This window comes from Camarhynchus parvulus, chromosome 2, assembly GCF_901933205.1.
Source record: "Camarhynchus parvulus chromosome 2, STF_HiC, whole genome shotgun sequence".
Taxonomy (NCBI): Eukaryota; Metazoa; Chordata; class Aves; order Passeriformes; family Thraupidae; genus Camarhynchus; species Camarhynchus parvulus.
This window is the reverse complement of record NC_044572.1, coordinates 4,180,048-4,206,269: the sequence shown is the minus strand read 5'-3', so window position 1 is coordinate 4,206,269 and position 26,222 is coordinate 4,180,048. Positions and strand designations below refer to the sequence as shown.

The 26,222-nt window shown below is 43.7% G+C and overlaps 1 protein-coding gene across 3 annotated transcripts in view; it reads right to left on the bottom strand.

The window, feature by feature from the left end:
- Positions 1–26,222, bottom strand: part of CRHR2 (corticotropin releasing hormone receptor 2) — a 152,810-nt gene that overhangs the window by 15,567 nt on the left and 111,021 nt on the right. For all 3 annotated transcript variants that reach the window (XM_030971050.1, XM_030971052.1, XM_030971051.1), the window contains 4 exons: positions 21,752–21,824; positions 9,380–9,465; positions 6,368–6,503; positions 3,854–3,895 (listed from right to left, as the gene is read on the bottom strand). In XM_030971050.1, the coding sequence (XP_030826910.1) occupies positions 3,854–3,895; positions 6,368–6,503; positions 9,380–9,465; positions 21,752–21,824 (337 nt within the window). The remainder of the gene's footprint in view (positions 1–3,853; positions 3,896–6,367; positions 6,504–9,379; positions 9,466–21,751; positions 21,825–26,222) is intronic.

The following is a 26,222-nucleotide window of genomic DNA, read 5'->3' as shown; positions in this document are numbered from 1 at the left end:
CAGACAGCTACTGGCAGTTTGTGGATGTGCAGGATGTGTATCAAACACAGGATGGGATGGATGGAGCTGAGATCACAGCATTATTAAAGCTTAAATTGATGGATTTTCCAGGCTTTTTTTGCTTGTGTCATCATCCAGAGCAAGCCTGGCACTGGGGAGGATGAGTAAGCTGATAAAGACCTTTACATGCACTTAAAGAACCCAGCTCTGCTGTAACTGGAAAACCTGAATTATTTAAAACCTTCTGAGACAGCAAGTTATCAACCCATCCACCACAGAGCCAGGAACACTGAAGAGATATCTCACTGAAGAGATACTAACAAGGCTTCAGTGATTTCTACGAAGCTTTCAGGCTACTGAAAGGCTGCTCCTCACTGGTTATTTTTCCCATTTTTGAGCAAAATCTGGCACCTCATGGGGATTGAGTGGCATTGCCTTCATCACCACTTCTAGCAGGGATGCCTGGCTGGGAGCAGCTCAGCTTTTAAAATAGTGTACTGTGAAATGCAAATTTGTGCTCTGGACAATGTGATTACACACCCAGAAAGCTCTGAAAATTCTCTGAGTCTGCTGCTTCTTTCAGTGCTGTGCAAAACTGAGGCTAGAACAGGAAATTTTATCCTGTAAAAGCTTTATGATATTCCAAAAAACCATTCTCACACTACATTAAGACAAACCCAAAGTTTTCTGACAGTTTTGAAATAGACAATATTTAATATTTGGGAGGTTTGGACTTATGGTTCACCTCAAAGAAGCAGTCAGAGAGTTGCCATGGTTTAGTCAGTCAAGTGGAAGTTGCACATTAGATGTGAAAAAATGCTACAGGGAAGATTTCCCTCCCAAATTCAGCTTTTGTGGGTGCCCACATGGCAGCAGGGTGTCTGGGCATGCAGTGGAGAGCCAGCCCAGGCTGGAGCTGCTCAGGTGAGCAGATGGAGGTGCCTGTTGGAAACCAAGCTGATGAAAAGCTCAAAAAGCAAAAAGGTTTTATTGGCTGGCTTGAATTACCGACACAGAGCCCTCTGAGAAGCCCCACTGGATCCCACCTGGCTTTGCCACTTCCCAGTCAGATGAGTGTGGCATTCACATTCTCTGAAAAATCCCTTCACCCAGGATTTTTCTCCCGGGAAGCTGAGAACCCTCAGAGAAAAAGGAAAACAATATTATCTCATTTGCTTCTCCTGTGTTGTGCTCACATGTGGAATGTGGAGATTGTTTACCCACAGGTGATTGTTTCATTGGATTCCGCTGTGAGTTGTTTTCACTCTTTGGCCAGTCAGGGCCAAGCTGTGTCACGACTCTGGACAGAGTCATGAGTTTTTATTATTATCTTTTTAGCCTTCTGTAAGTATCCTTTCTGTATCCTTTAGTATAGTCTAGTATAGTATTCTTTAATATAATATAGTATCATAAAATAATAAATTAGCCTTCTGAGAACATGGAGTCAGATTCATCTTTTCTCTCTGCCACAAGGGTCCCTGCAAACACAATAGATGAGAATCTTCTCCAGATCCTGCATCAGCTGCTAAGAGCCATGGGGATGCCTCAGATCCTCTTGCAGCCTCCCCAGCAGCACCAGATATCTGAGTTTAGGGAAATGAATCAACATCCCAAGCTGGGTGTCTCAACCTTGGACTGACTCCCTCAGAAATACCTACACCCAGCATGATTCAGCTGGAAAATCAGGTCTGGAATCAGTCCAGATTTCCCAGCAGATTGCTCTCAAGGCCTAGAAGTGCATGAGGTGAATCGCCCTCCTTTGACAGGCTCAATAATGTCTGAACTCATCAAAGCTACAGGAGATGGGATGTTGGCTCATGGCTTTGGATAGACAGCTTCAGAATGGTATAGAGGAGGGGAAGTTTGGATATTTCTCCCAGTAAAAACAGCTGAAAGAATGCCAGAACAGCCAGAAGAGTGAAAACCTGCTGTGAACAGCCAACAGCTCCAGGTCTGAGTGCCACAAAATGGAAGTGGGGTGACAGAAAGTCCTGAGTGGCTGTGAGATCACATGGCCTGGGTTCCAGCCCCTGATGGTCACTGGGACACCAGTGGAAAAAGTAAAAAAGACTTTAAAAAAGTCTGCTATCTGCAGGAAGATTCTCCTTCTGCTTGAACAGTGCAGACCTGATGAATATGACAAGTAGATCACAGAATATCCCAAGTTGGAAGGGACCCACAAGAATCATTGAGTCCAACTCCTGCAGAGACATCCCAAAAATCCCAGACTGTGCTCAACCAGAGGGAGCAACGAGGCTGGAGAGGGCTGGGAACACAAACCCTGTGAGGAACCCCTGAGGGAGCTGGGGCTGCTCAGCCTGGAGAAAAGGAGACTCAGGGCTGCCCCCATCACTCTGTGCAGCTCCTGAAAGGTGCCTGTGCTCAGCTGGGGCTGGGCTCTTTCTCCAGCAGCACTGACACAACCAAAGCACACAGCCTCAAGCTGCACCAGGGGAAATACAGGTTGGATAGCAGGAAAAAGTTTTTACAGAAAGAGTGATAAAGTTCTGGAATGGCTGCCTGGGAGGTGGTGGAGTCCCCATGCCTGGGTGTGTTTAACAAAGCCTGGATGTGGCACTGGGTGCCAGGGTTGAGTTGAGGTGCTGGGGCTGGGTTGGACTCGATGACCTTGAAGGTCTCTTCCAACCTGGTCATTCTGGGAATTCTGTGAATCCCTGGGAGTGTTGTCCAAACCCTCCTTGAGCTCTGGCAGCCTTGGGAATGTTCCCATTCCCCGGTGAGCCTGGGCAGTGCCCAGCACCCTCTGGGGGAAGAACCTTTCCCTGATACCCAACCCAAACCTCCCCTGACACAGCCTGAGGTCAATGCAGTTCTACAGGCACCTGTATTTTGGAGGAAGATTTAAACTCCCTGTTTTTTAAGAGGCAAATGGAATGGTGACAATTTATGGAAGGAAAGTTGGAAAGAGAACAGAGAAATCTGCTGCCAGGATTTAAAAGTGGGATGTGCTTAATTCAGAAAACTGAGCTGCTTCTTGTTAGCATCACCTCAGAATTAATGAGGGAAACATACTAATGAAAAATAGCACAAAAGAAAACTAATGTAAAATAGAAGAAATATAATGAAAATAAAATAAATTTGTAAAATGAAAATATTTAAAATAAAATACTGCTGCTTTAAAGCCATGCCCATTCTTTCTCATAGCCCACAATGAAATTAAGCAGCAGCACAAACAAAGTTTATACCAATACAGCAGGAAAAATGAAATATGGATTTGATTTCTGCAGAGACTAAAATTTTAGCTGGACAAAGATGACACATTTTAATGCAGGTAAATGAGTCACTGACAATGTAAGCAGGGGAAAGATTTAAATCTCTCACACTTTAGGGTGGAAGTCAAACACTGAGGGATATTAGTGAAGCATTTGCTTGAGTAGCAGTACCTCATATTAATTCTGATTTAATCTGTTTTCAACCCTCTTTTCTGAATGCAACAGGCACTGATCACTCAGGGATAGTGACCCACATGGACAAACTCACTCAGATCAGCATGGCACTGTAAAAATGGGTCACCTGCAGCATATCCTTAACCACAGTCAGAAGTAATAAGCTATGCCCAGAAATCATATTTTTAATTAATGAGTAATTTCAAAGAGTCTTAAGATGAAGAACAGAAAATTTATAATCTGATAAAACTTCTTTCCCTCTGCCCTGATCTCCCAGGTAACAGTCTGAAGTTGATAAAGTTTTGGGGACAAAGGCTAGGAAACTCAGGTGCACATTAGGAGCCTTCTACAAGAGACTGATGGGACTGGGACCCCCTGTAAAAACATCTCAGGTCTCTGTAATCAGGCACCCAAACAATCCCACCTCCCTGGGGTGAATCACTTACCTCACCATTCAAGAAGCAGTAAAATACAGACACAAAGAAACCCTGGAAAGAAGAGAAAGCAGGCAATAATTAGGGAAACATTTCAACATTGTCACTGACAGAGGGGATCGTCCCTGCAGCTGGGCTAAAACATCTCTACAGCACCCAATCCCCCTCAGAGGAGCTGCCTCAAGGCTGACAGCTCTGGGGGGACACCCCAGGCACTCAAACAGGGGGTGTTAAATGGCTTTAGATGGTCCCATGAGGGCAAATGCATCATCAGATTGCTTAAATTCACCTGAGCTCAAAGGCTCTGGGCAATCTGCTGACAGCAGTGACTGCAAAGGTTGGAATTCCTGAGAGTGGGATTCTGCCCATGTTGATTTCAGGGCTGTAATTATTATTACCATTAACCATCAGAGACATTACCCAGTCACCAGGGACTCCCTGTGCTTTCTTTCTTACACACATCTTCATAGAACTAATGAGCAATGCAACATTTCTTTGAGACACTGAGCAACAGCAGATAAAAAACACAATTTCAGGGAGTGAAAAGTGTGGAATTACTTCACAGGTAAAGGCTAAAGTTGCTTCCTTGTCAGGTTGAAGGGAACATTTTTTATTTTGGATATTCAGCTGTGATTTCTAGCGGGATGCAATCAGTAAGAACAGTAACCCAAGCCCAGATTTTCCAGCTGCATGTTTGTATTGATATCCTGGGTATCAGAGCACTTGTTCCTGCACACAGGAAGGAAAAACATCAATGTTAAACAAATTTCAGGAGGTAAAGCTGCAGGACACATCTGGGCAGAAAGCAGTGGCTAAAGATCCTTCAGGATGTTCAGTTGCTTTTGGGTTTGTGTCAGATTCATGGAGTTGGGGCAATTGCCCACATTCCAATTTCCATCCTTTTCATTCTGCCTTTTCCACCCTGCCAGAGCTCCAGTTAATCCAGGGGAGGGAGGAGATGGGGCTGATGGCTCGGAGCAGGCTGGGCAACACAGCTCAAGTGTGTCTGAAACACTGTCCCTTTCCTCCCAGTGAAATTCCTACCAAAAGCTTGTTCAGTGATCCATCCCTTGAAACATAAATGATCTTTGAACATTAGAAAATATCAGGAATTTCTCTGAAAGCAGCTGGTTAATGTTTTGTTGTCTTCCTTTCTTTTTAACCAACTGGCTCTAAACTTACACTCACCATGTCTTTTTTTCTGAATCAGAGAAAATAGTTAAAATAAAATTCTAACATCCCTTAAAAATAAATATCACCACATTACTTCTAATATTAATTAAAAATTGGGCTGTTGGCTGCACCGAACAGCACATCAATATTGCCCTAACAAGGAGCTTATTTGTACTCCCTTCTCTCCTTCTCTGGGTGCAATGAGGAACTGAAGGTGAGACTGATGGATTAAGTAAACATAAACTCGTCTGGAGACTCTTACAACCCGAGCAGAGCAGCAAGTCCAACAGGTAGGAGCTGTTTCCCTTTGGTTTAGCAGCACTGAGTCCAAGTGTGAGCCCAGTGTGTGCTCTGGGAAGAGAGAGGCACCTCAGGAGGGGACCCTTCATCCTCTCTCAGGCAGGTGGAATAAAACATCTTCTCTCTCTCTCTCTCTCTCTCTCTGTTGATTTTATGTGAGGAGCTGAAGCCAGTGCTGAGTTCAGGGAGATGAATCCCTCCAGTCCACAGCTGAGAGGATTTCCCACTCCACATGACTTTCTTGTACATGTATTATTCATGTGTGAACCAAGCTGAGCTATTTGCTGAGAGATGCAGGACTCCAGGCAGCTCTTCCAAATGCAGTTTATTGTATCCAAGAGGTTACAGCAGTCCAGGGTGGTGGGTGACAGAGCTGTGCCTACAGCTGTCAGCTCCAGCTGCAGGCAGGCCTGGAGACCCTTTGGTTTAGGTTACAATGCATTATAGACTTTCCTTTGCTGAGCATCTTAATGCAGAAGAACCAATCTATTCCTTAACTATTACCTATAGCCTGTCATAACTACTATAATTACCGTATTCATGTTACTGTTCTCCAATCACTAAAAGTTAGTACATTACAGTTTAAGCTAGAAGTTGTTTATCAGTTTTCTTGCAGTGGAAAATTCTGAGACCTTTTTTGTACTTGCCACATTTGCTGATTTGTTCACCTGTGCTATCTTTCTGCTTGGTAAAAACATCTTCTTGCTTGAGATGGTTTATCCTTTGCTCTAAGCCATAAAAACCCCTTCTAACCAACACACCCTTTGCCTCCTTGGTTATCCAGTAAGACTGGCTCAGCAATTCTTTTCTTCTATATCAAAACTTGCTCCCATCTCTATTCCTTCTTCAGACTCTACATTCAGAAATCTTTTCTGCCAAGCATCCATATCTGTGAGACTTTCTTGTCAAACTTTCATCCTTCCCAACAATTTGCAACTATAATTTCTATCACAGATTTCATTGCCTGAAGTTTCATGTCTGAAAAGCAGCGAGGACAGAGCTGTATAGAGGATAGAACTTTCAGCTGATAAAGCTGCAAGCCTGCTCTCTTACCTGAAAAGACTGAAGGAAGGAATTGAAATAGATGAAAACAATCTGGGAAATGTCATCCTCGCCAGGGTTGACAAAGAAAAGCATGTAGGTGATGCCAAGCAGGGGCAGGAGAACCAACGTGGCCTTGACTGCCTTCCTGTGGGCAGGGAACAGAAAACAAATGAACTGTCACTGTCACATTTTCTGAAAAATCCTCTTTGCCTGGGATTCTTCTCCTGGGAAGCCTCAGAGAAAAAGGAAAACAATATTATCTCATTTGCTTCTCCTGTGTTTTGCTGCTTTGGAGATTGTTTATCCAACAGGTGGGTGTTTGATTGGTTTCATGTGAATTGTTTTAACTTAATGACCAATCATGGTCAAGCTGTGTCAGGATTCTGGAAAGAGTCACAAGTTTTCATTATTATCATTTAGCCTTCTGTCTGTATCCTTTCTCTATTCTTTAGCATAGTTTAATATAGTATTACATAACATAAAACATATAACATAAAACATATAACATTTACATTAACATCAACATTACAATAAATTACCCTTCTAAGAACATGGAGTCAGATTCATCATTCCTCCCCACGACAGGGGATCCCAAAAATACCACATGAACACAGGGAAGAACAACCATGGAAAGGAGGAGCATGGAAGGAGTGCCACCCTCCGTGCCTGAGCAGTCCTGCCCACCTGGGGAAGTGTCCCAGGACAGCCTTTGAATCTGCTGCTTCCCCCACACTCTGCACTCAAGGGCGTGAATGGGAACCTTATTTTTATCCCTTTCTTTCTTCTTCCTTTTCTCTCCTGCCAGTGAGGCTTGAAGCCCTGGGATTCTCTGCAAGTTTGCTGAGTGATTTCTGACACTTCAGGGAGATGTGATCAGTGCCCAGCTCAGCTGAGACCCGCTCTGTGCCCATCATTTGATGTTGTCTGCAGTGTAAACACTTTCTGCAACATCTGCCCACCCAACTCGACCGCTCAGGGCTGTCTTAGGAACCACAAATCGCAAAGCAGGTGATGAAAGAGTGATCATCAATAATCATCAGTGAGTAACAGAATTATTAGGGGCTAATCCTTATTATTGGCGCTGTAACAGCGTCTTGGGGTGTCAGCTGATAGCAGCATGTCATGGTATGAACACAAAGGCTGAAATTTGGGTAAGTCTGTGTAAATCCCTGGATAATGCCATAACAGGTAGATAAAGACAGGCAGGGGAGCAGAAAACCAGTGTCAGGATGAAGTGACAGCCTTAAGGAACCAGCTGCCACACTATTTAATATCTGCTTAGCAAAGGGCTGCACTGCTCTGCCTCTGAGCATCAAGGCTTTGCTGGAATTCTAAAGGTTTCCATCTAGGCTGTGGAAAAGACAATTCCCTCAGAGAGCCTGCAAGGGTAAGATCATTGTCAACTGTTCAGGAACAATGGCAGCTGCTGTAGATTGATTCACTCTAATGTCTCTAGTGCCTCCCTGCAAGCTGCAGAAGGGATAAAAATGTACTGAGGTTTGAATCAGGGCTTTTTCAGGCCAGTTTTAGTTTTGTGGCATGAGGTTTGAGCAAGAAAAAGGGGTGTTTCTTCCTTCATTTCTCAGGAAATGTGCAGAGAAGGACCTGAACTTCAGACCACTGCATGAACTCCACTAACAAAACCCTGACAGGAGCAAAAGGAAGGAATCAGGCAAACCAACAAAACCCATTACTGCAGCAAAACTGCCTCCAAAGTGCAGCCTGATTTGAGGACATCCAGATGCAACTCAGCTTGATATGCTGAGGTTTTATCCAGAAATGAGTTAGAGTGACTGATCTCGCTCCACAAACCCTGTGCCATTTCCTACTGCAAGGACCTGCTAGTCCCTAAGTCCTCCAAATACCTTCCAAGATGCTGCAGATGACAAGAGGAGGGCACTCAGCATCTCCTGGTGTCTGAGAATTTGCTTTTAGGCTGTTAAGGATGATGTAAGCCCACACAGGTGCCTGAGGGGGCCAAGCCACCTTCCCTCCTGCCTTTTCCTTTCTGCCATCCCAGTGCTTGTGGGGTGCTGCTGGGTGTGGGAACTGATTTCCCTGAGAAGCCAAACCCAAATGAAGGCACTGATTAGCTGAGGATCAGTTCTGTGATACAAGCCACTGAGTGGTTACACTAATTCTGGCAGCAGCTGGAAGGAAGGGGCACAATCACCCCTCATTTCCCTCCCCTACATTTTAAATGGAACATTAAATGCACTCACTGTATGCACTCACTAATCACAGAATTCCAGGATGGTTTGGGTTGGAAGGTTAAAGATCATCCAGTTCCAGCCCCTGTCCATGGCAGGGACACGTTCCACCATCCCAGGCTGCTCCAAGCCCTGTCCAGCCTGGCCTTGGCCACTTCCAGGGATCCAGGGGCAGCCACAGCTTCTCTGGGCACCCTGTGCCAGGGCATCACCACCCTGACAGGAGAGAATTTCTTCCCAACATCCATCCAGACCTGCTCTCTGTCAGTTTGAAGCCATTCCCCCTTGTCCTGTCACTCCAGACCCTTGTCAATGGTCTCTCTCCACCCTGTTGCAGGCTCCCTTCAGGCCAAAACTGTCACCCCAAAGCCTTTTCCAGGCTGAACAATCCCAACTCCCCCATCCTCTTCCCACAGCAGAGCTGCTCCATCCCTGGGATCATTCTGGTGCCTCCTCGGACTGGCTCCAGCAGCTCCAGGTCCCTCCTGTGCTGGAGAGCCCAGAGCTGGATGCAGCACTTACTCTACAAACACTTGTGTACACACAGAAATGGGTAAATCTGTCCTCACATGAGACCAAATCCTTCAGATTTCACGGAGAGGAGGGGATTCTATGTGTGTTGGGGCCTGAAGTGAAATGGAGTGGACAAAAAAAATGCAGACAGGCTTTTCTGGAGAGCCTGCACACATAAATACTGTGGGCCTAATTTATGAGCTCCACCAACAGTGGCGTCTGGAAAGACACAGATGGGACAAGGACAGGACAATCAAGGCAGAGCTTTGTTAGCACCAGAAATCACAAGCTGACTTACCTGTACTGGATTGTTTCTGAAGTGGTTGAAGCTCTCAGCTTTGTCATTAAAATCCTAACTATGTTAAATAGAAATACAAAATTGATCTGGAAAGGAAGGGAGAGAGAGGAATAAAAAAATGCAACCAGTCAGTAAAATAATTGCTTACAGGATGTGATACACCTTAAAAAGAACATTTTATAGTTTCAATCTTACTGAAAACAGCCTTTTGGCTTTACCACTGATTGCAACAGACTCAGAAGTTTACTAGAAACACCAGATGATACAGCAAACATCCAACACTCTTAATGCTTCCAAAACAGCAGTGAAAATGGAGTACATCATTATTACCCTAACAAGGAGCCTATTTTTACTGCCTTTTCTCCTTTTCTGGGCGCAATCAGGAACTAAAGGTGGGATTGATGGATTTGCCACTCCCCTTTTCAATCTGTTGAGCTGGTTAATTATTGTTTGTGCTGCAGCCTCCTCACTGAGAATTGATATTTGCTCTAATTACTGTTGTAGCATGTGCTGGCAACTTTCTCGCATAGTGCAAACAGAAGATTAAAGACCCAACCAACTGAAGAGAAGATTGATTTTTAGACTGTGATCAGTGGAAGGGCTTGGCTCTTAGGAGCAGGTTTGGAGTTGCTTTCAGAGCATCAAGCAGGGCAGCTTACATGGGTCTGTCCCAAAGTTGTCAGAACTACACAACTGCTGAGGTCCCAGCACAGCTTGGGAGAAAATATTTACCTCACACACAATCCCAGGGGCTCCTGGCATTTTTCAGCCCCTAAATGGAACAATTCTGTGATTGACACCTGAATATTTACAAACACCCAGCTGAGCTGCCAACTGAAAGGTGTTCTCAAAATATGCTCCTTCTTCCCCCATGCTATGGGGGGTATTTCAGTGTTTACATATCTTGGCATCCATCAGAGCATTCCCTGTGGCTCCTGCTCCATGGCTCAGAACAAATGGAGCACTAAAACACCTGAGCAGACTCTGGGAGACCGGCAGCAGTGGGAATTGTGTAAACACCCTACGTGAGATACAAAAATGCTGTTCTAGGAGTTAACACGGCATTTTTGGAAATGATTTCCTCAGCAGAGCAGGGCCCTGGGGAGTACGAGAAGTAAACAAAGCACGGCAGCCTGTGTGTTTGTTCTTCTCAGATTTGTTTTTTGTCATATTAAGAGCTTGATACTGGTTCATGCTTTATTTATCAGAGACAAAAGCAGCTCCTTATCTGTGGTTTGAGTTGAATCTTAAACTCCTCGCACTGGTTCCTTCAGGAACACAAAGAGAGATGTTCAGGCAGACTCTGCCCAGCAGAAGGTGAATGGAGGTGACCTTCACCCACAGAATGAAAACTTCCCTCTCTGCAGTTCTGCTGCTGAATCTTGAGGTTCTCTATCAGCTCAGAGCCATGCTTGGCTTATTTCTATCAAGGATGCAAAAAAGGCACCAATCCAAAATGTGCCAGTTTTGCAATTGTAATGAAAAGTGCCAGACTGAATTACAGACTCCAAGGTAAGAGAAAATTCCAGATATCAGTGGGACTGATCACAAGGCATTATAGTGATGAACTGGGCTGAAGAAGGCATTTCAAGTTTCATGAGTCCTGCTTCAATGTGACAGCATCCTGCCATCTGAGCTGGAAATTCAAATTGCCACAGCCTGCATCAGAAAATGAGGGATTCTGGCCTTTTGTGAAATTCATTTGCAGAGGCGTGATTCATCAGTCCAGAAGAATTGCTAGCTGAAAATTCTGGGAGTTCTTTCACCAGAAAAACTCTCATTCTATAAAAGTCTGGTTTTAATTCTCCCAGTTCAGCTGCCCAAGCCCAGAGCAGAGCAGCACCTGAGGCACCCCTGAAGCCTGTGAGTGGCACTGGCACATGTGACACAAAGCTGGTAAAGATCTCACCTCTCCATAGGAGCACCAGGAAGGCAGATTCCTCAGTGCTGGCTTTTAAAAAACTGCCCAGGTATCTGAGAAACCCTGCCAGGACATAATTTCTAAGTCCATTTTTTAGGAGAGGGTAACAGCAGCATTGGCCACTCAAACTGAGTCCTCCTCCTGAGTAACCTCATCTGAAATTCAGAGTGACTTTCACTCTGCTTCTTCCATCATTGTTGTAGTCTTTTACCAGTCTGCCTTTATCTGCAAACCAGAGAATTGTTTTTTTTTTAAAGGCTGGTGAATGGGACAGGTGGTAGGAGAGTATCCTGAGCTGGAGGGAAGGTGCTGGAAAAATGGGTCTTGTGTGTGTGCCCAAGAGGTGACGGCTTGGATGCAGGAGTCAGGAGAATCCTCTGGCCTTTTCAGTGCATAAAAGGAGCTTAGAAAAGTAATTCACAGCTCCTCTGCCTTTAGAATCTCCTTTAGAATGTGTGAAGCTCCTTCAAGGCTTGGCTTTCTGTTGTCATCTTATTGCAGGGGTTCCATACTCTTGTCTCCTTATCCCAAAAGTTTCAGACCTTCTTGGTGTTTCTCGTAGGCAACTCCTCAGAGCACTGACTCCTTCACAAAGCAGCCAAGTGACTCCAATTCCCTTCTCAACCAGCCACCTCACTCTTTTATAGCATCTTTGTCTCATTGCTTACAGCTGTGGCCTGTTAAAGTCAGGCCTGCTCCTAATCTTTGATAACTGGCCCAGCTGCAACTCCTTATGGGCGAGATTACTTTCCACAATATCTTTATTTTCTTATATTCTATCTCCCTACAGTTTTCCACTTTCTCCTAAGTTTCTCTGCCCAGCTGCTGCTGCAGCAGGACAGGACATATATACAGCTCTGTTACACACACAGCTCCTGCTGCTGGCTTCATCCCACAGTTTCTCCAGGCAAAGGAATAACTGATTCTTCCCCATTCTGGATTTAGTATCTAAGAGAAAAAACCCAAGTGACTTGGCCTTGGCTATAAATCAATTCCACCCCAGAGTGAGGATTAGAAGAGCAAGAGCATAAGGAACTGAGTTGGACTGGCATCATTGCTTGTCAGATGAAGCAGTTGGTTATCCCAAGATCTATTTGTATTCACTGCAAAGAAATGGAAACTTTCAACAGTTGTTCATTTGACATATTTTAAATGAGTGGTTTTGGACTATTAGGGCTTGGACTTGAAGCAGCTGCCCACACAAATCTTCCACTGATCTTCAGGTTATCCCATGTGAGCTTCAATGAAGTGAATGGGGTTGTGTCAATGAGGTTCTGAGACATTACAGTCTATGGAAGCTTAAAAATGTTTTGAGGCACCATCATTTTGTCTCTATTAAGGTTTCTCTGAGAGATCTTTGAGACTTGGATAGGGTCACCCCTACAATGCAGATCTTAGCAAGCAAAAAATCCAAGGGAGAAGATGAAAATGTGGTCACAGCAAAATGCTTATTTTTGGTTTTCCCTTCTAGAAACACATTTCAGTGTGTTCACTTTTAATGATTTCTTCAAAAAACAAAAAATAAAACCCAACAACTCACTCTGATGCCTTTTCAGAAAGGCACTCTGGACTCTATTTCAGAAAGAAACTGGCTCAGTAGGGTCTTTTAGCAGCACTCAGCTCTGAAGAAACTATTTTAACTATTTCTGAATTGATCTGAAGATCAATTTTCAGTGCATAATCAGATGGGGTTTTAATTGTCTGTTTGTCCTTGCTGGGCCAAGCTCATGGGGATGATGGGGGCAGTTTGCTCAGGAGAGGGGACATGATCAAGCAGGGAAGAGGCTGCTGCACACACCCTGCAAGGGCTGAAGGCTGGGACATGAAAATGGAGCTGTTTTCTCAGCTGGACGGAATCCATCCAGTTCTAGTGGCTACCAGAGTGAGCCTGATTTACAGCAGAGCAGATGAAGGCTCTGCTCTTTGTTCCTCAGCTGGATCACAGTGTTTCAGGGGCAGAAGGATCTCACGCCACTGCAAAGGGAGTTTTCCTAGGAAAGAGCCTAAGTGCTGTATTAACCAAAGTACACAATCATTTGTCAAGGACTTCTTTGTTATTATGGGAGCTCTGTGTCAACAGATTAATTCCTCAGGGCTGGGCAGCTCTAACAAAACCCACACATCAGTTCCATCAATGGAGACCCAGGAAAGGTCATTTAAGAGACGTAATGATGAAAGGCAGTGCATCCTTTTTATTTCTCTTTAGGCTCATTTTCTATTTTCATTCATTTCTGTTTATCCATGTTTTCTGCTTCCTAATGGAAAACACAACTAAGGATTTTTACCTTGACATTTACTGGTAGATAAAATGAATCCAAAAGCAAAGTCTTGAAGATAGAACAAAATGGCTTGTTTCTTCTTCTCCTTTATTTATGCTAAGAATATCATTATTGCTGGAATAAGACCCTCTCCAAGTACAGATGGGAAAGAAAAAAGTTTTCATTTCTTGCCAGAAGTTTAGTCTTCCCATTTCTAAATTGAGATGAAAATTCAGACCCCCAAAATGGAGTTACAAGCCAGTGATCCAGAAAGCATTTGAGCCATCTGTTTTGGCACTGTTCTATCATAACCTGAACACAGGAGCCCAGAAACTCTTCTTAACCAAAAGAAACTTTTCAGTAAATGATTTTGGTGGTAAAATTTTTCTCTCATAAAAAGCAAACTCCAGTTGAGAGGAAATTTATCTCCCTTATCAAGATGAAATAGCCAAAGTGCTCAAAAGAGGCAATGCTGAGGGCTTCTCTGCAGTTTTCCCCAAGCCCAGGAGTTTAAAAGGGAGGTCATTAAGCTCTGCTCTTTCTTTTGAGAATTTAATGGACAACTGGCTTTTATTTTGCTCATTTTCTGCTGGGTTTTGTATTCCATGCTTCATAGAAAGCCTGTGCTCCTCTGCTTCCTAGAATGTTTGTTCCTCTTCACTCCCAGGAACCATAAAAATGATTCTATTTAGATTTCATATTTTTATGCAGTGCTGTAAAATCACCTCAGGGTTAAGCAACCCAAATTGGGATCAGAGCAGTCCTTTGAGTGAGAGCTCTGGATGCTGCCACCCTGACCTCAGATGAGCACTCTGCCCGTTAATTAATGCTTTGTTTTAATTGTTCTACCATGCTGGCCTGACCTGATCCTCAGACAGAGCTTTTTATCACAAAAGTTTCCTTTTCAAAGGTCACAGGCACCACAATGAGTCCTCTGGGCAAAGGGCTGGAAAACACTTTTATGCACAATCAGGAATAAGGATTCCTGAAATCCTTATTTGATTAAGAAATCCTTATTTGATTTAAAAAATCTTAATGTGATTAAGAAGAATGAACATTACACAAACAGAAGTAGAAATTTCAGGAAATTTGTAGAGGGTACAGGGTACTGGACACCTTGCTGGGACTTATTGACTCCACAGCTACAAAATATGAATAGCAAAAAGTCAATAATAGCAATGGTGGCAAAACTGGAGATAAATTCTGGGCTGTAATCAAACCAGCACATTATCTTTGTGCTCTGTGCAGCAAGCACAACCTGCATGCAGAACAGCAGAAATGATGATAAAAGTCCTGCAAGAAGAACTCAAGGATGTCAACAGGTCATGAACTGCAAAGCTGCAGCAGTGGAGGAACTGCTCATCTTTAGAGAAAAGAGATTTAAAAAAATCAATAGGAAAACTAATTTGATCAGTGTTTGAGAAAAAACGTAAGCCATTCAGATAGGAAGGAGAAGGGGAAATGAAAAAAATATATCAATAGTAATAATAAAATCTCAGTCTCTGAACAGAACAATGCAGAAGTGGAAACAGAAGTGTGAAGAGAGTCAGTAGAAACCAAGAAAATATTCAGAGAAGCAATTGTATCAGCAAGGAGGATGGTACACAGGACTAGGGAATGCTTTTCAGCCAAATAAACCCCATAACTGAAATGTACAGAGCTACATACACAGGTGAGATAATTCTTTACATAAAACAGTGAGTGAGAAAACTTTGATTTCTTTAGAAGATCAGAAAAACTTCAGCAATGTGGGACTGTGGTGTCTGAAGTGGAGCGTGACAGATCAAAATAACTGAAGGCAGTGACAGGACAAGGGGGAAGGGTTTCAAATTGAAATAGAGTTGGTTTAGATTGGATATTAGGAGGAAATTGTTCCCTGTGAGGGTGGGCAGGCCCTGGCACAGGGTGCCCAGAGCAGCTGTGGCTGCCCCTGGATCCCTGGAAGTGCCCAAGGCCAGGCTGGACAGGGCTTGGAGCAGCCTGGGATGGTGGAAGGATAAGTCTCACTTATGAAAAGTTCCTTTTTGTCAATAAATCAGCTGATTTTGTTGATAAGCTTAAGCACCTCCACTCTCTGATGTGACAAACTTTAAAAACACCCTGTCTTTCCACAGCCTTGGTTCTGAAAAACTGAACTAACTCAGGTATTCACTGATTTTTTTTCCTGTCAAGTCCTTCGAGATCATCAGCCAGTGGTTGCTGCATTGAGATACTGATATTTCCCATAACCTGAAGCTGGTCTGGACAAATTCTTTGTAAAGAAGAGAAACAAGGTGTGAAGGGAAGAGTGATGTGGCTTGGGAAGTCCTCTGAATGAGTCAATTAGAGAACAAGGGAGATCCAGTGGACAATCCTCTGAAAGGAATTCAAATTCCAAACTCCAGAGGGTCCCAGAGAAATTTGGCTGTTGCAGGCTTGAAGTGAAGAGCACTGTGCATAAGAACACAAGGAAAAAGGGCAGGAATACATATATATATATACATATATCCTCTGAAAGGAATTCAAATTCCACACTCCAGAAGTTCCCAGAGAGATTTGGCTGTTGATGGCCTGAAGGGAAGAGCACTGTGCATAACAACACCAGGAAAAAAGGGCAGGAATACATATATAGATGGATATATACACATATATTATTCTGATTTCTCAATGGAAAGAGGCTAGCAGCAGATCTGTGCTGTTCCACACCAATCTCAGCGACCTGTAAAAGAGACTGAAGAACAGGCTGACGGATTTTTAGTGGCACCAAACTGCTCAGAGCAGCAAAAATCAAGACTGATTGCAAAGAGCTGTCCAGGGACTGAGTGATCAGGGAATAAGCTGGCACAGGAAATCACCTGATGGGAAGGTAACACCACGGGGGAGACAAAACAATCTCAGCTTTCCATGGAGGGTTATGAGCTTTGGGAGTTTTCATTCACAAAAGAAATGCTGGAATTACACCCACTGGCTCCCTGAAAACCTCATCTCAGCTCCCAGCAGAAGAAAGGAAACAAACCCACCTGGAATTACTGAGAAAGAAAAATCCAGGCAAGAGGGTGCTGAAGTAAAAATCCATTTGTGTGGTCACACCTTGATTACTGGGGCCAGCTTTGATCTTTCCACCACAAAAATGCTGCATCTTTAATGAGCAGCACATCATGAAGACCTCTTGGCTATCTGTGGTTTTCTCTCCTGAGCAAAATCCCACACTGAAATAAAGATCCTTAACTCCTCTACTTGTCATCCAGGAATCTCAGAGCAAGGGAGGATAACTTTTAAATAGATAATTTTAAAATAGATAATCATTAAAGTGGCTTCATAGCTGGGGATGCTGAGCTTTGAGCAGCACTCTAACTTATTCAAAATTAAATAAATGATGAAGGAAGAGGCAGAAGTGAACCCCAGGGCCTCCCCCACCTCATACACCCACTCACTGCAGCAGCTAACTGGTTGTAGTGAATTATTTTCAACCAGACACAAAAACCCCCAGAGGCTGCAAAACTCTTCAGTTCTTAAGCACAAGAGGGAAAAAAAATCTATTAAAGCTGAATGAAAGGTTTTTGGGGGAAAAAAAATTTGATCTGCCTGTTTGAAAAATTATGAATTTATACAGTTTTAACTCTGAGAAATATTGCAGAGCAGTTCATAGCTGGGGTGAGCTCACAGCAGAAGTCACTGAGGGAAAAAGCAGCTCAGGTGCCTCTGGTGCCTCTTCTCTGAGACTTCTCCTCTGACCCTGCTCTGTTTTCGTGGTTCAGCAGTTCTTTGGCAGTTTTACACCTCAAAGTGAACACAAGAAATGTGTTTTCCTTAATAAAATCAGGAGGATTCACTGATTTTATTAAGGAATTCACTTCCCTGTTTTTTTTCCAACCCTTTGCCTCTTCTTTAGCTTCAGTGATTATAACTTGGTTCTGTGATTCTGAGAAAAGAATTAAAAACCCCAATGTGCTCAACTGAAGAGAAAATATCTAATAGAGTGTGTCTTTCCAGTGCTACGAGAAGTTAAATTTCAAAGCATCCAATGTGCTCAATTATTAGTTCTCTTGTGGGATATGTAAAAGTCAAAATCCATTCAGAAATGAAACTAAAAAAAATAAAAGATCATTACCTAAATTTTCTCCCTCAGATGTTTTGTCAATAAAAATACAGGCTTCTTGCCCAATATACAGAATCAGCACTTATATTCAGTTTCCTTTTTTTTCTGCAATTTTCTCTAAAATAGTTTCCCTGTTTTCAGCTCAATCTCTGAGCTCCTTCTACACAGACAAGTAGAAAATCAATCAATCAATCAATCAATTAATCAATGAAACAACTCCACTGCTTCATTCAAGGTTTTGTACCCAAGATACAACACAATAATGTGATCTGGAGATGGACTTGAGGGCTGCCACCATGATCAAAGGCCTTTGTGTGGCCAATCTTTATTTCCCAGTGAGGCTTAGAGCTCCTGCACGACCTGATCCTTGTGTTACACCATCCTGTGCTGCAACAGCTCAATGCACAGAGGTGAGAAAATGAGAAATCAAAACCAGTGGAAATAATTGTTGACACACACAAAAAAATCTTTAAAAATAATATTTCAACAGAATTGCATCTTTAGAAGGAAGTTTTATCCCTCTAAGAATATTCAGCACTCCAATCCTATTGCCACTGGTTGGTGCAATGATGCTTCTGGAATGCACCAAGATGTGTCCAAGGAGTAACCAAAGCTCACCTCAGCTGGACACTGAGCTCTTGCCTCTTCACTCAGCTGGGTGAAGGCAATTTTAACTTTCCCAGGTACACAGGATCTGTAATTTCATAGAGTATTTAGAATTTGTGCTTTTAGTGTTGGTCCTCTTTTGGAAATAACACCAATTTCTTCTTGTAACATTCGTGTTCTTTATTCTTCCAGCAGAGGCCTGGGATAGTTGTCCCACAGAGTTGTCATAGAATGGTTTGGTATGGAGGGGACTTTAAGGCCCATCCTGTTCTACCCCCTGCCATGGGCAGGGACACCTCCCACCATCCCAGGGTGATCCAAGCCCCATCCAGCCTGGCCTTGGACACTCCCAGGGATCCAGGGACAGCCACAGCTTCTCTGGGCACCCTGTGCCAGGGCCTCACCACCCTCACAGCAGAGAATTTCATCCTAATATCCCATCTCAATCTACTCTCCATCATCTCCAAGCCATTCCCCCTTGTCCCATCAGGCCTGTGCCCTGTCCTGTTTGTTCTTTCACAAAACAGAGCTGCAGCTCCACGTCGATTCCTCATTAATTCAACTCCAACTCGTGAGCAGTGACTGAAAGATGTCTCAGAACTGTCCTCTTTCTGAAATCCCTGTGTTTTCCACTTGTGGTGGGCACTGCTCACTGGAGGGAAGAGGAAGGCAGCACTTTGTGCAGAGGCAGAGACAAAATCCCATCTGAGGGCAGTGATGTCTGACTGTGCTGCCCCGGGTACATGGCACATGTCAAATTCCAGTGCTCTTCATCCAGCACTTTTCACAGCATCCTTGAAAGGGTCACTGACTCCAATAACAGCAAGTGATGCTTCAGTCATTACCTCCAGTTTTAATTTATTCACATAAAGATCAAACAAGTGAGCATGTCAAGTGGCTCTAAGACACCGTGGGCTTGTGGGTTTTAATTAGAAACACTCCAAAAATGAACTGACAAAAAAAAAAAAAAAAGCAGGGGAGCAGATTTTAGGAATCAGGATCGTGCTGTAACAGGAGGTTTCAGATTTGCAGTTTAGATTTTGTTTGCAGAGGGATGCTTTCCTGCCCCAGCAGTGCTCTCTGAGGGGAATAACCCTAAAGTGAAGGGAGGAAGGGCTTGCCCTTAAATTGAATCAGCTCCTTTCCACCCCACAGTGCAATTACTGCTGTTACCTCATTAGTGTTTCAATTAGGGCCCAAGTGCAGGCAGACCAAGGCAGGAAGGTTCAGTTCAGTGTCAGCTCTGGGCTCTTCATCACTGGCCCAGTTCAGAGGGGGCTCAAGGCTGCTCCAAACTAGAGGCAGATATAATGATCTGTACACAAAATGGCAGCCCTCAACCATACCTCCATCTTCTGGATCTCTCTGGGGTCTTTAAATATTTACAGTGCTGTTCTGGGGAGAAAGAAGCCATTTTCATGACTCTATGGTATCTGTCAGAGGTGCTACCCAATGATTTCACAGATCCTGTGGACTAAAGGGGTTATAGAAAATTCAGAGTCACAGATTGCCAGGCAATGATGTGAAACCCAAATGCTCCAAGCATCACAAATCTCCCACCTTGTGTTGTCTAAATAGGATTTATTTGTGAGGGAATCTCTGTATCAATGAGGTCAATTTACTGTGAGGCTCTTTCTGGTTTTGTGGTGGCTGCCTCAGCAACACAATTTATATTCTGTATATCACACCCATTGCTATTTCTCTTCTTACAACATAAAGAAAAGAATTTTTTACATAAAAGTATACTCTATTATGGGATTTTTTTCCTCTTTTAAGGTGATCTTTTTGCTGTATCCTAACTTAACATAGAAAAGATTGTTAAGATTGTTAATCTTAACAACAGAAATGAACTCTCCTGCTCTCAGGACACACACTCAGATCAGCTGCTGGGCAGCACAGAAATGTTTTTCACACTGAATCCCATGAACAGGGCACTGACAAGGTGAGAACATGAGGCTCCTTAGCCCTGAGAAAGCTGGCAGTGGTGCCTCTTCAGGAGCATTGGCACCTTCCCTGTGGGGGCTGGAGTGACATAAGGGACAGCTACAGCAAACCTTGTGTCCTGGGTTGTAAGATAAGTGTGTATTCTATCCCCATCTGTCAGAGCTGGGGCAGTTCTCTCCAGTTCATTGGGCAGTTTTCTTTATCTCTCCCCAGCCAACCCTCCCTCCAGGAGATCTCTGCTGTCCATGGCCACTGAGTGTCCCTGCAGGGCTGATCCAATTCCAGCATCCCATGGGGAGATGCTGTGCCCAGGGGAGGAGCCAAGCATTCCTACCTGGATCCAATCTGAGCCTGGAGCAGCACAGCAGCCTTTGCCCACTGCATTGCCAGAGGAGCAGCTTTCTGCTGCCCTGCATTGCCAGAGGGAGCCCAGGCCCATCTGCAGCAGCCCTGGAGCTGCAGAGGAAAACTCCCCCCTTGTGCAGGATCCCTGCTCAAGCAGCAGCACAGCTGGCACTGCAGGAGGGCTGAGCCCCCATGGGATGGGGCTGTGCCACCCCCTGACACACAGGGGGGACAGGGCACGGTCTGACTCTGGCAGTGGTTTGTTTTCTTTTTTGTACTACTGCATTTTTATTTTTAATTTTCCTAGTAAAGAACTGTTATTCCTACTCCCATATCTTTGCCTCAGAGCCCCTTAATTCCAAAATTATAACAATTCAGAGGGAGGGGGTTTACATTTTCCATTTCAGAGGAGGCTTCTGCCTTCCTTAAGCAGACACCTGTCTTTCCAAACCAAGGCACCTTGGTTCCCTAGGAGGGGGAACCCACTGAGCCCTGGGAATTCACTGTTGGTTCATCTGCCTGCAAGAGCAGAATGCTTTTTTTCAGCTTTGTCTTTACTAACAGCTAACTAATACTTTCCATCCCCACTCAGGTTTGTTTTTTTTTCTGGGAAAGCACCACTGTGCTTCAGCTGAAGGCTCAAAATGGGTTATGAATGAGCTCCCTTCTCCCTCTGCCTAATCTTGGTTGGCACAAGAGACGGAGTGTTGGGTAAACAGATAAACAGCCTGGTAAGCGTGGGCAGTACTGGGAAGGAAACTTCACAACAGGAAATCCAGAAACAAACACACAGCAGTGCTGGTGCTGGAGAAAATGGAGCTGATTGTGCAAGATGCAATTCCTGACCATGACTGTTACTTTTTCTAAATAATGTGTGTGACAGAATTGCTGTAGTTGTCAGGAGCCCCAGGTGATGAGCAGATATTGTAATGCACTCCCTGGCTTTTGAACATTTTTCCTTTCTACCTCTCAAAACCTTGTACAAAGGCAAACAGCACTGCAGAGGGAGGAGGAAAGAATTGCGCAAACCCAAAGTAACAGCCAAAACCAAATCACTTCAATTCTTGCAGTGTTATTTGCTGGGGCCGCTTCAGAGAGCACCTGAAGATGTTTGGCCTTGTTTGCGTCCTATTTTTCATAAAAGCAGATGTGGAACATGACAGATCAAATTTTCTCTCAGTGGGAGATGGCAGTGTCCTCCCACCCACACAAACACTTACCAGGAGAACAAGAATCACTGGCCCTTGGTAGATGTAGTCAATATATTTCCCTGGCTCTTTTCCAAACCAGCACCTGTGAAAAACAAAACAAGTAAGAAAGCAATTTGTAAAGGTAAATTCACTTCTTTTAGACTGCAATATGAAGGACACTATAGACAGGTGTTCCTTTGCTCACTGCACTGTTTATATATAAATAATCAGCAAGTAATGGAGTTTTCTGCTGCACATCACCTGTGGTTGGACACAGATCTGAGCCCCACTTTCCCTTCCATCAGAACACTCATGTTCCCTCTATGTTTGGCAATTGCCTATGTAAATATTTATAAAAAATATAAGAACCTGCTGTAAAAAGGATGCAGGAGATGTCTGAGAAAGGGATTAAAGAAGTCTTTTGTGTAAGAGAAAAAAACCCCTGTTATCCATTACAGTGCCCAGAGACACATTGCACAAAGTAAGGGCTGTTAATTAAAGCAATGTCTCAAGTTGCATAGAAATGCTGTCTAAATAAAGCACTGAATGGATAAGGAGTCATCTCATTGGCTTTGAACGAATCTGGGGACCACAGGGGACTCTGGAAGCACTCAAAAACCATGTAGATGTGGCACCTGGGGACAGGGTTAGTGGAGGACCTGGCAGTGTTGGTGACTGGCTGGGCTCCCCGGTCTGAGAGGCCTTTTCCAACCGTAGGTTCCATGGCCACCAGAGCCAGCAGACAGAGCAGAGCCATCATCTGAAGCCGCCAAAGTCCTGCTCCAACATTCCTTTCCAAACTGTCTGGGATGGCCCAGAACAGGCTGGGAAATGGACTCAGGTGAAGAGAAATCACAGGCGAGCCCCAGAGCAGAGGAGAGCCTGGATGTGTCACACGTGACCCAGCTCTGCCTGACTTCCACTAATCCCAAGTGTTTTTCTCCCTGCTGTGTTACACAACAAAAGAATCCTGTGATTTCACAGCAACCCACACTGACACTCACTTCATCCTCTTCCCTGAGAATAATAAATCTGCTCTGTTTGTGTTGGTAAATGAATGAGAGACTGGGCTCTGGTCTGAGCTCACACCATTCCCTTTTCCTTGGGGTAGTTTTGGTCCAGGCCAAAAACTAACCACGGCCAAAACTATTCCTGGGGAACAAATCTGGAGCTAGCAGGAGCCAGAGGACATTCCCAATAGTCCACAAACTGCAGCTCCCCTGATTTTGGAGGCCAAGAAGATTTAATTGTAGGGGTGTGAATTATTCCATGGTATTTGGAAGTCGAGCCCTAGGAATTAATCCAGGCCCAGCTAATTCAGTTTTACAGATACAGCCATGGGGTCTGCATCCAGGATTCCACCAAGCTAAGACAGCTTTGCATTCATAATTCCTTAAGGTTGAGATCATTGGAGCTCCAGATCCCTTAGGAAGTAGATTTTGGAGTTCAGAGGTCTGAGAGTTTTCTTCCCTGTCATGGATACCCCATAACAAATCTATACAGCAAAAGCTGTGGCTTCCCCATGCTTTTTTTGTAAAACAGATAATTTAGTGCCACTGGAGCCATGGAAACAGGGATAATTCCTGAGCCAGAAAGACCACAGAGCCACATTTGCACTTTTACTAGCAGCAAGATGTAATGGGTTGCCTCAAAGAGGTTGGAGTCTGTAAGACACAACCTCACAAGACCAGGGGAAATGAACTGGGACCAGGAAAGCTCTGGTTCAGATGGGATCCTTGTGGATCACACCACGCCCTCAAAGCCCCTCTCCAAAATGTGGTGTTTGCTAAAACAGGAGGAGCTGCTTGCCCATTGCAAGATGCTCTGACTGGACAGGAGTGTTGAGGTACACAACTGAAATCAGCAACAGTTCAGTCCCTTACAATTATCTGCCTTTTCTTGGCTCAATTCCCACATCCTTTAAGTTCCAAATGAATGAGGGAGCTCTGAATGCTTTAGAAATGTGAAAGATGTCTGCTATTCCCTGGTGCACTGAACGTGAATTGATAATTTTGCAATTCATCCTCCAAAATTCGGGCTTGAGAGCAAGACTTGGAATAAGGTACTTCCTCCAGCCAAGTTATCATCCAAGAAGAATCCCCAGGGCAGCCTTAAATGAATGAAACTGTGTTTTTGAATTTATACTTTTTTTAATGTAGCTGCAAAGACATGAAAAAAAAATTACAAGATATGCCAAGGGCAGGAAACAAATTTCTCCAGAATTTGCAAGATCTACATTTGAGAGCAGATTTTGAAGGGTATTTTGGGAGAGCTATTTTTTATTGCCTGAAACTCAGAGAACTAAGAGGAGCAAAGAGTTCCTGGGAAGCTGGCTGCCCTAGCAGTGGGACTAATATGAAGTAGACTGAGGCATGTGGCAGAAATTAGTGGGCTAGAAAAAGGCAGCAAAGGATTTGGAACTGAGCTGGTAGAGCACAAATGAGGTTCCAGGGCAAAGGCTGCTCTTGTTGCTCTCTGGAATTTAAATGTTGCTTAGCTTGAGGACCAAAATGCTGAAATTTATTATCTGAAGTCCAGTATTAGACTGAGGTTGTGCTGAGTGAAGAATGAATGTGGATTTATTTCCACACTGAGGAAACAAGGTTGTGGCCAAGGACAGACTCTGCAACACAGGATTCTCCAGGGGCATTGATGCTCCAAGGCTCCTTTGTAGGCAGTGGAGAAAAAAAAATCCAACAGCTTTTTTAGGTCTGTGTTCATCTCATTAGGTAATAAACCAGATCTGTTACACTGTAATCTAAATATTTCTAATTAAATCGGGTGAGTAATGCCAAGAGGAGACAGTCATTTGCCAGAAACATTAAAAATGTCTGCAATTGATTAGCAATATTTCATATTTAGAGTCTTAACCGTTCCAACTAGGACTTTTAGCTAAGATATTGCAAACTCTTCTGCCAATCATCTGAACTCTTACTTTAAATCCAACACAAGCCATTGTTCTGCAATAAAATAATTTCTTTGAAAGCAAAAAGAGAAACTTAAATCACTGACAATTATTTGTGTGAAATAAAAGCCATTTAACCACTTTTTATTCCTGTTTTTACGTCTGGAAAGATAAATAATCATCCCCTGAATATTGAAGAGGACAATTTAGGAAGACAGTTGTGATAAGACTCAGATATGTAAAACACATTTCTGCTGAACAGCACTACTTAATATTCTTCAGGGATCTCTGCTAGTTCTTCATATAACCAAATCCACCACTGGTTTTATCACTATTGTTAATTAGATCTCACTAATGTTCTTCCCCTTAACAAATGCCCATCAATGAAATTACTGCAATAGCTCTTAATAATTTGTGGGTGATTTTTTAAATTGAGATTTAACAGCACTTTTTTTTCCCAGAGTTGCCATGTTTTGCTAAAGAAGTGATAAACCCCAGGCAGGATATTTGCCACAGTACCAATTATAGTTGCCTCACTGGTGCAGCAAATGATCTCTATTAAACACAAAGATCTCTATTAAATTAATATTAATAGATATTAAAGATCTCTAATATTAAAGACCTCTATTAAATGCAAAGATTAAAAAGTCAGAAAGTTGCTTGAAGCATTTTTTAAACGTTCTTTCTATTTTGAGCTTTAAAACTACGATAAGCTACACAACCTGAACCCCAGCTCAACCTCCACACAACTTAAATGGATACTCAGACAGAGAAAGAGGAAATTCCCATTTTTCCTGAATTTTGGGCAGTCTGAAACAGTCTTGGAAGTGTGAAGGTACTTGTTGGTTTCTTGTGAGGTACAAGTTGTTGGTTTCTTTGGGTTTGGATTGAAGGCACTTGAGATAGTAATTTATGTTTGGACTTAAGTGTTCATTATTTCTTATCAGTGAAACAGTCTCGCTGCTGTGGGTTCAGCAGCTTTTCATTAGAAGGCACAAAATGGCCAACAATCTCTTGTTCCAAGGTCTTTTAACACTAAACTATCCAATTAAGAACTGACACCTGGATTATTTTCCCTTTTAACCCAATAACTGATCCCACAGAGCTGCAATGGGGACTTTTCTGCCCAATTACAAAATGCCACCCAAACCCATGGAGAAGGAGGAAGAAGAAGCATGAAGAAGAAACCCAGGATGACACCCTGTGCCCTCCATCTTGCTTCCATCCACAACATACTAAAAATCCCAAAACCTCAATTTCTCACCAAGTGACACACCTACACTGCTCTCTATAATCTATTTCATACTTTTGTGGATTCCAGTCTATCTTGAAGTCTGGGAAACTTTCTCCATGGATGAGGGTCAGAGTCAGTGCTGCCCTGGGGTCAGGGCACCCCAGAGCAGACAGAGAAATATTCCCAGTGCCCTTGGTTTCCACAGGAAGCTGCAGGCCAGTCCATGTTTGCTGCCTGGGTCCATCTGGCTGGGTGCGACCTCCTGGGAGCAGCACATGACTCCCCCAGGGCTCAGGACAAACGGACAAAAGCTCCGGCAAGGAGCGAAGTCAGGACCCTGCATTTCAGAAGAGGAACTTGCA